Genomic DNA, 10271 nt, shown 5'->3' with positions numbered 1-10271 from the left:
ATGCAATCAGACCGCATCAAAATGACAACCCATGCTATCCCTTGTATTTCACCAATTCTCGATTGCATGCTATCCATCGTACATATGCTTCGAGATTTATCTCGATTCACTTGCATTTGACGCATGTAAATGCATTAATTTCTCCACATGTTCTCTTTCTTTCTCCTTTTTCTTTTTTTTTTCTTTTATTTTTATTTTCTTTCTTCTTTTCTTCTTCGTTCCTAATCTTTCTAACTCTCTTCTCTTCTTTTATCCATTTTTTTATCCCTCCCTTTGCTTATTTTCTGCCTTCCTTCTTCTTCTTCTTCTTCTTCTTTTTTTTTTTCAATCTCTTTTTTATCTCCCTTCTTCCTTTCACGCACAAATGCATTTCAGAGTTGCGTCTGGACCCTTTTTCCGCGTAGGAACTAAAGTAGGATGGGACGGTCATCCCCTTTATGTCCTGTGAGGCTAAAAAGGTATTTTAAAGCTTTTCAACTTAACGAGGGAGTAGGGAACACATATATGTTTAAAGGTTTTTTTTTTAAATAATTTTTTTTTTTTTTTTCAATCTCTTTTTTATCTCCCTTCTTCCTTTCACGCACAAATGCATTTCAGAGTTGCGTCTGGACCCTTTTTCCGCGTAGGAACTAAAGTAGGATGGGACGGTCATCCCCTTTATGTCCTGTGAGGCTAAAAAGGTATTTTAAAGCTTTTCAACTTAACGAGGGAGTAGGGAACACATATATGTTTAAAGGTTTTTTTTTTAAATAAAAATTTCCAACACTCCCACCATCAAACTTATTAATCAGGTAAACTCAGAAATCTGAAAATATTAAGGATGCGTTTCGTTACACTTTTTGATTTTTAATTTTTTTAAAAATATTTTTTATTTTTTTATTTTTATTATTAAATAAAAATAAAAAAATATGTTTGATAATTACGTTACTATAGAATAAAAAGTAACGTTTGGAGATGGTACATGAAGAAATCGACGAGGAAGAAAGATTCGAAGAGGAAGAGAGAAGAGGATGGAGAGATGAAGAACTCAACGAGGAAGAAGAGTTCGACTCTTTATTTTTTGATTTGATGTTTTAGATATAAAGAAATAAAAAAAAATAAAAAAATAAATTTTAAAAAGTAAAAATTTTTACTTTGCATATAAAGTAATTATTTTAGGATGTGTTCGGTTAGCTATTAAAAAATATTTTTTTTTATTTTTTAATTTTTAAAAAATAAAAAATAAAAATTAATATTTGATAACATCATAAAAAATTAAAAAATTAAAATTAAAATAATTAAAATAATTATTTTATATATAAAATAAAAAATTTTTATTTTTTAAAATTTATTTTTTTATTTTTTTTATTTTCTTACGTTTAAAACGTCAAATCAAAAAGTAAAAAATCTGAATCTTTTTTTCTTCGTCGAGCTCTTTACTTTTCTACCCCTTCTCCCTCTCTTCTCGAACTCTTCTCCCTCATCGAGCTCTTCACTTACTATCCTAAAAAGTTCCTTTTTATTTTATAATAATATAGTTACCCAACATATTTTTTATTTTTTATTTTTACTCAATAATAAAAATAAAAAAATATAAAAAATATTTTTTAAAAAATAATCAAACATACCCTTAATATTTTTTATTTTTATTTTTTACTCTTCAAATATTATTTTTAAATTTTTAATTTTTAAAAATTAAAAAATAAGAAAAATACTCTCTTAATGGCTACCCAAACGTAGCTAAAAACTCGAAGAAAAGAGTTTACGCTCTGTTTTATACGCAAAACAACCGAAGGGTGAGCGCATCCGGAATTCGGCCGCTATAAATGAGCGCTTCCCCTTCACAATCCTCCGCCTTCGAAGGACGAAACGGTCTCCGGTCTATCTCCATCATCCCTCTCTCCCCACCACCCATCGACCCTCCCCCCGTCCCACGATGGACCTACGCCGGAGACTTCCTCCGAAGCCGCCTCGCCCCTCGCCAGCGGTGGGGAAGCCCGCCACCCCTCCCCCTGCGTCCGCTGCCCCTCCCGGCGGCGCCGCCTTCCAGGCGTCCGACGCACTTCCCCTCCCCATCCGCTATACCAACCTGCTCTTCTCCGCCCTCTTCATGGTCTCCATCTACTTCCTCATGTGCCGGTGGCGCGAGAAGATCCGCTCCACCGCGCTCCACGTCCTCACTCTCTCTGAGCTCTCGGCCATCGTCGGCCTCGTCGCCTCCCTCATCTACCTCATCTCCTTCTTCGGCATCGCCTACGTCCAGTCCTTCATCTCCTCCCATGACGACGACGACGGCGACGACTTCCTGCTCGCCGCCCCTGCTCCTGCTCCCGCTCCCGCCGCCCCTTGCTCCCTCCTCTCCACCGGCGACGCCCCGGAGAAAATGCAGGTCCTTTCTAATGACGACGACGAGGAGATCGTCCGCGCCGTGATCGCCGGTAAGGTGCCATCCTACTCCCTGGAATCGAAGCTCGGGGACTGCCGGAGGGCCGCCGGGATCCGTCGGGAGGCGCTGAGGCGGACCACTGGGAGGGCCATGGACGGGCTTCCTCTCGACGGATTCGACTACGCGTCGATCCTGGGGCAGTGCTGTGAGATGCCGGTTGGGTACGTTCAGCTGCCGGTGGGGGTCGCCGGCCCACTGCTGCTCGACGGGAGGGAGTACTTCTTGCCCATGGCCACCACCGAGGGGTGCCTGGTGGCGAGCACCAACCGGGGATGCAAAGCCATCGCGGAGTCTGGAGGGGGGTCGAGCTTGGTGCTGAGGGATGCGATGACGAGAGCGCCGGCCGTGAGATTTGCGACTGCCAGAAGGGCCGCCGAGCTCAAGTTCTTCTTAGAAGATCCCGACAATTTCGAAATGCTTGCCGTTGTGTTCAATAGGTATTGGTGTTTCCTTTCTCCCTTTTCCTTATTTTCTTTTTCTCTTTCCTCTTGTTGTTGGAGGCTAAAGATCTAACTTCGTCCCTTTTTTCCCCTGCTTTTGTCCGAGGGTTTTGTGTTGGTTGAAATGGTTACGTTGCTGGTGTTATTTTCCAAATTTTCTTCTTTTTAAAGGCAAAAATTGAATTTTGTTTGTTTGTCTTTTTTTTTTTTTTAAACCTTTTGTAAATTCTTGGCGGTCTATTGAAGTTGGCTTCGGTGTTGGAGGTCTTTTCTTCTGATTGTAGCAATGCTTTCATCTCGTTTTTAAAATTGTCGGTGATGTGTTCGATGATGGGCTCGTTTGAGACTTCCTTTTTTTTTTTTGTGTGTGTTTTCTTGGGTTGCTTCTCATCGAAAACAAGGTTTTCTTCTTTTTGCTCATAGTATCAGGCTGCTTAAGAAAGTTCGTTTTTTGTAATCTCATAATGCTTTCTTTTTATATATTCGTATTATTCTGTTGTTCGGTTCTGATGTTAACCTTCACTTTAAAGCATTTAAAGATATTATCACCCAAAAAAGGGTTTTAAAGATATATTCCAAGACGCCACCGCTGCTCTTATTCTGGTCTTGAGAAGCGGATGATCTCTCACCCTATTTTTGGCAATAGTGAATAGTTGATTGTTTTAACTGTTCAATCGTTAAGTGGAGATCAGTTCTGTGGCAGATGTGAAAATCTAGATGTTCTATTTGGTTCTTTTTTGGATTTGTTCCAAAAAATGAACAGAGGAGTGTTGATCTTTTCTTTTTATTTTCCTTTTTTTTTTTTGTGGTATGTTTTTGCCTATCTTTATCATCAACATATTCCAGAGGTTAATTTTTGTCTTTTCCTTTTCTTCCCTCATGATCGGCAGGTCCAGCAGATTTGCTAGGCTCCAAGGAATCCAATGCTCGCTTGCGGGAAAGAATCTCTACATGAGATTCAGCAGCAGCACTGGAGATGCGATGGGGATGAACATGGTCTCCAAAGGCGTGCAAAATGTGCTGGACTATCTGCAAAATGATTTCCCAGACATGGACGTGATCAGTATCTCTGGTTAGATTCATTCTCCGCCACAAATTCGAACTAATTTGCCTGCCTACTCTGTTCTTGCACAATTTTAATTTGGTCTTCTAGGCTGAAGATTGGATTAGAAAACTGCTCATGTCATTATTTCAAGGATGAATCTTAATCAACAGTTCTGATGCTTGAGACCTCGGCTTTTTTAATTGTAAATTTTTGGTTGCTATTTATAGAATACAATTTATGTGTGGATTTTATTTGCTTTAAAGTGAATATGGTTAAATGTCTATTTGATGCCATGTTTCCATTTCCCACTTCTCGTTATATCCTCTCTATCATTTTATTGCATTATATCAGTGGCAACTGGAAATATGATCTTGCCTTCTAATGAACGGGCATTTGGTTGGCTCGCTACAGTTGGATTGAGATGTAAATCTCAAAATTTATGTTTCATTTATTGGTGATGCAGATTGTGTTAGCTCCATCCATTTCATGAGATCTCAATTCAGTGTCATCCATGTGGTTTAATTAACATTTCAGCTGAGACAATCATTCCTATGCCAATAATAATCAGTAGAATTAATTCATGAAATGCCAGAAAAAAGATTTTTATCACCACTGTAGAGAAGTCATCCTTGTCATTGTTGAAATCGCCCATATTGTCCCACCATTTAATTGAACTTTGTCTTTTGCCATGGTCAGGTAATTTCTGTTCAGACAAGAAGCCAGCTGCTGTAAATTGGATTGAGGGGAGAGGCAAATCAGTTGTTTGTGAGGCAACCATCAAAGAGGAGGTTGTGAAGAAGGTACTCAAGACCACCGTACCAGCGCTTGTGGAGCTCAACATGCTTAAGAACCTTGCTGGGTCAGCTGTGGCTGGGGCCATGGGGGGGTTCAATGCTCATGCCAGCAACATCGTGACTGCCATCTTCATTGCCACTGGCCAAGATCCAGCACAGAATGTTGAGAGCTCACACTGCATCACCATGATGGAGGCTGTGAATGATGGGAAGGATCTCCACATCTCTGTGACTATGCCATCCATTGAGGTAATTTTGATTTCCTTTAATCATTGAGACATTTCATATCCTTAAGATGACACTTTAATGAATTTTTACTATATTTTAGCATGGAAATGTTTTCCTTATAAAGCATGTTGTGCTTTGGGCGTCACAAGATTTCTTTGGATTTCTTGTTTTTTCAATTTTCACAAACGCTGTATTTTGCGCTGCAGGAGAATTTAATTCCATCTATTCTTCGCTTAACTTATGTTGCTTAGTTTCTTCTAATTGTTGGTCTCTCTCTCTCTCTCTCTCTCTCTCTCTCTCTCTCTCTCTCTCTGCGTGTATGTGTATGTGTATGTGTATGTGTGTATGTATGTTTCTAGAAGCTTTTTTATTTATGTTCTCCCGAACAGAAAAATAAAAGATTAGATGAGTTGCTGATAAGTACTACTATTCTGATGCTTTATGTATATACCTGAGCTTGGTGTGGTGGGTCATGAGGCAGCATGATATAGATGAAACCTAAAACTCTGCAGTATCTGCTGTAATTTATTCTGTGGACGTAGTTGTTTTTTTCCATTATATCTCTTTCCCCAATCAGCTAGGGTACTCCAAAGCTAACAGGTTTTAGGCTGAATTATCTGAGAGCACCATCTGCTTCTTCCCTTAGCCATTCAGTGAGGAACATAGATTTTGTCAAATTTGGATCTCTACTTTGATTCTAACAGGTAGCCTATAAATCTAATCAAGATCTGTATTATTAATTTATTAAACTGCATCATGCAACGGTCACTATATGTGGCCAGGACTAGTTGTCCTTTTCATGGATGAAACAAAATCTTTCATCTCTTGAATGGTGGTTGCTCTGATGCCATTTCTTCAAATGACAAATTGCCTCCTGAGTCATTAGAAAACAGATAAAATTGATGTTTTGTTAATGTTTCAAATCTGCTTCATGTCTTATGGATGCTTAAAGATGTTATGATTTTTGTTTGCATGAAGGTGGGCACAGTTGGAGGTGGGACCCAGCTGGCCTCTCAGGCAGCCTGTTTGGACCTACTCGGTGTGAAGGGTGCGAGTAAGGAATCCCCAGGAGCCAATGCTAGGCTTCTGGCCTCCATTGTAGCTGGTGCGGTGCTGGCAGGAGAGCTTTCCCTCATGTCAGCTCTCGCAGCTGGGCAGCTTGTGAAGAGCCATATGAAGTACAACAGATCCAGCAAAGATATCTCCAAGTCTGCCTTCTGATGGAAATCCTCGTGTATAGAAATCTCATTAAGAAAAAAAAGGGATAAATAAGGGAGATTGGGAAAACAAAGTAGCCAGCCCATCAGCAAGCCAGAAGGTAAAAACCCAGTTTAGTAGTAATAATGTTCCTTTCCTCCGTTATATGTGGGTTTTACTCTTTGTAACCTGTAAGACTTTGGTAGCGAAGTTTTCTTGGCAGGCATACGAGATTGTCCTTGCCAACTTTGAGGCAGAGGACTTGTGTGATATCCCTTGATGCTCTCGGCAATTCAGCATCCATGTGATCGATTTGTCCTGTCCTTACCCATGGCAAGTCGGCATCTGAATGCAGCAAAAACTTTGCTGTCTCTTTCTGTTGTACTCTGTATAGCCTTGCAGGAATCTGTCGTGTTACATGTGTTGTCTGGTGTCTTCTGATTGTGGGGGTTAAATTAATTAATATTTTTATCATTGATGTGCCATTTGTTACATTCTTTTTACTTCTTAGAACTCATACCTCGTAGAGCATGGTATGTTATTATGTGGCAGGTAGATTTTCTAATTTCACCATTTTTTCTGAATTGTCACTTTTTCGTGAAGAAAGTTTTTCATTGTTTGAAATTTCTAGTGATGAACAGACACATTAGTCACAGGTGTCTTGTACATGTGGTGGTCGTGGCATGATAAATTGCATGATTACTCGTAAATGCAGTGATTGACAATGGAAAGGTCGCAAGTTTAAATCTGGAGTGCTCTTTTTGTTTTTATTTTCCCTGTGTCTCTAACTCCATGCCAATTTGCTGTGTGAACAAGCTCTTTCCTATTCACAATGTTGGTAGATTAAAAAAATGATGCTGGAACGAAGATCTATTCTCATCAGTTGGGAAAAAAAAAATCTGGCATGGATGATAATAATAATGTTGTATTAAGGGCTCATTTTTTGGTGGATAAATATCATGGAAGGATGACATCCTTTGTTGTTCTTTTGCAACTTTCTCCAGGTTGCAACACCTCAAGCTGTTTCAAACTTGTGTTGCACATGGTTGGGGAGCCTATTTCTTTTCTTTTGTTAAAGGCCATGATGCAACCATGTCTTTTCCCAAGTGGTCGTGACAAACATGCTGGCATGCTACGAAATAGCTTAATTAGATGTTTGTGGACTTTATTATTATTGTATTGGGACGGATAGCATCACATGATTGATCTTATGCTTTGCTAAAACAAATGTCTTTTAAGGACATGCACGCAACCTTGCAATTATTGGACCCAAAGGCCATGAATCTCCAACACACCACTGCACTGGGTCCTTTCCATGTGCTGCAAAGCACCACCGCCTTCTTTTTATATAGAAAACCATGTCCTCCACCACATGTGTGGCCTGATTAAAGAGGGCTTGACCACGCACGCGCCGGACTCTATGCATGTCCAATGAGACCGCTTTCTATTGAGATCGGTACCCCGGCCTGCAGCCTTCTCCTTTTTTTTCTTTCTTTTTTTTTTTCCAGATTTTGCTCGGTTATCCTAATAAAATATAGGATAGGTCCTCCCTCCCACTTTCATCCAAAAAAGAAAAGAAAAAAAGAAAAAAAAAAAAAAAGTAGGTGGGGGCCGCGTGTTCTATCTAGTAGCATCCAGTTTTGCATCACAAAGCAAAGAAAAGAAAAGAAAAGTAGAAGCTGAGGGTATGTGATGCCTGCCACAACCTCATCACATGTAGCCATTAGATGTGTAGCTTGCGAGACAAGTTGGCTAGAGTCGAAGACACGGCCCCATGCTGTGGGTCTTCTTGGTGCCCTAACCGTGGCCTTGGACAACAGTTTCCATAGTATTCTACGGTCATTTTAGGTAAGCGTAGGGCTTGGGTCAGAAACCCGTGGCGTATCTAACTTCTAACTTTGATCCACCTACTCCTTTAGAGAATATTTCAACGCCTATATTTCTTTAATAAAAGATTTATGGGACGATGGAGCTTAAGTATATCCATCTTTCTTTTCATTTTTTTTCCTTTTTCCTAGGTAAACTGCATTTAGGTTTGAAATTAGAAATAAGATAAGTGATGCGACTCATTGCTTGAATTTCCTACCATGTTTAATGCGCTTTTGCCTGGCAACATTCCAACCATGCATCAGGAATTGTGGTAATCATAGCGCAGGAGTGAAACCAGAAGCACCGTTGAAGTAATGTTGGATTGATTGTCTTAATTGTGTAATTGCATAACACAATTCTATATGACCAAAATATTCTTCTATATCCCATTTCGATTTTTACATTGCTACCAAAACTAGTCTATTGACCCAAACATGTGACAGCTGATGTGGTCTACCCTTTCTTTACCTTTTCATTCAAGGAAAATCAGAATTCTGAAAAAGATTATGTATAAAAAATCTGAAACTCTTTTTTTTTTTTTTTTGAAGGAATAAAAAAAAAAAAATCTGATACTCATGGAGGGGATGGAAGACTTATATACTTCATGGTTTCGTGAATTAAGCTTGCTAAATTGATCACCTAAGTTTATCCCTTTGAATACAAAAGCAAATCAGCTTTCTGCCTATCTAGTAATTGCACATAGGGTTTGTTTTATATATATCTAAAATGAATGCTCAGTTTGTGCATATCCCTCCATTTTTTCACATGAATACCATTATGAATGATGTTGATATTAATATATAACTCATATTAATGATTATTTTAATATTCTTAACCATCATTGAAATTTGTTACTTAATGTGCAACTTACAATTTAATCTTTTTATTTATTATAATTTTCCTTTCCATATTGCATTCAAAAAGTAATAAAACAATTGAAGAAAAAGGAAACAAGAATCACATTCCATGCATCACACGGACGGTTTAATAACATTGATATGAATGAAAAAAATTTACAATGAAAGAAAAAAAGAATGAAGACACTTTCTGTAAAGAGGGCTCTTTTTATATAAAGTTCTCCATTGGCCATATGAATATTACTATAAATGATGGGAATATTTGCTCAATAATCATTGAAGTTTAATTTTTAATACGTAATAAATATTTAGCTATTAAAATGTTCTATTTATTATATTGCCATATTATATTTATGCATCGCGTGGGTTATATTATGATATATGGAAATCTGGAGATGGGAGGACATTTGGCAAGATATTTTATAAAGTGCCTACATACGGCTTCAGAGTGGGAGTCTCCATGCATCCTTTATATAATTAACTAGATTTTTATCCCACCCATTACGCATGAGTTATAAAATCACATCATTAATTATATAATAAAAAATAATTTATTAAAAATTATTCGAAATGAATAGTAAGAATTATGTCCATTCATACTTCGACCAATAATAATAGACTTTAATCACCTAATTAAATAGACATAAGTGAATTTCAATATCATCCATTAATGACATAATGCTTGCATTTAATACTAAAAAAATGGTTAGATAGGAGAATATATGAAAAATTGATTTTGATCTACATGATATTCATGGATGAAAATTTACTGTTAACATGGACAGCTTATTTAACCACTCAATTTTCTCTCACTTTCTGTTTATATATATATATATATATATTAGGTTGCAAAATGTTAAAATGGTGGTTCATAATACTTGCGATCACCAATTTGTGATCCCTCTTCTGCTTGGCTTCCTTCTATCTCCATCTCCTGCCAGTTGAATCAGAGATATTGAATGTTGAACTGCCATTTCAAAATGTTGAACACGTACCCCCAAACCTTCCACAAGATATGATGAATGGGAATGTTATCCCTTTTTGGCTTTCTTAGAATATTGCAATTTTGTTATTATTGTCATTTTAAACAAAGATCATGCACGTAAAGAACCACTTCCCTTGATAGCACTCCAATAGGGTGCACAATTTCCATCATCATTAACTAAAGACCCTCCCAAGCAACAAGTAGCGTTGATAGGGTGCATTTTCTTTTTCATCATCAGCAGCAAAGACCCTCTTTCCCTTCTTGAGTTGACACGGGTAATCAACAACTCAGTGGAGGAGGATTTGTGCTGGGAAATTGAGATGTGTTTCTTCAGTTGTTTAGATTTAGATATGGACAATAAAATATTTAAAAATTAAATAAGAAGCCTAGAAGCCCATAATGTTGAATTCTTACGGTTGGTATATGCATTC

At 38.0% G+C, this 10271-nt stretch overlaps 1 protein-coding gene across 1 annotated transcript; it reads left to right on the top strand.

The window, feature by feature from the left end:
* Window positions 1-1811: 1811 nt before the first annotated feature.
* On the top strand, window positions 1812-6612 carry LOC140852635 (3-hydroxy-3-methylglutaryl-coenzyme A reductase 3-like). The gene is made up of 4 exons (XM_073246159.1): window positions 1812-2862; window positions 3756-3937; window positions 4607-4953; window positions 5911-6612. Exons 1-4 carry the CDS (start codon window positions 1916-1918, stop codon window positions 6151-6153), a joined length of 1719 nt encoding a protein of 572 aa, XP_073102260.1. The 5' UTR covers window positions 1812-1915; the 3' UTR covers window positions 6154-6612.
* Window positions 6613-10271: the final 3659 nt, after the last annotated feature.

Source organism: Elaeis guineensis, chromosome 1, assembly GCF_000442705.2.
Source record: "Elaeis guineensis isolate ETL-2024a chromosome 1, EG11, whole genome shotgun sequence".
Lineage (NCBI taxonomy): Eukaryota > Viridiplantae > Streptophyta > Magnoliopsida > Arecales > Arecaceae > Elaeis > Elaeis guineensis.
The sequence above is the reverse complement of the archived record's forward strand: the minus strand, read 5'-3'. Positions and strand labels throughout refer to the sequence as shown.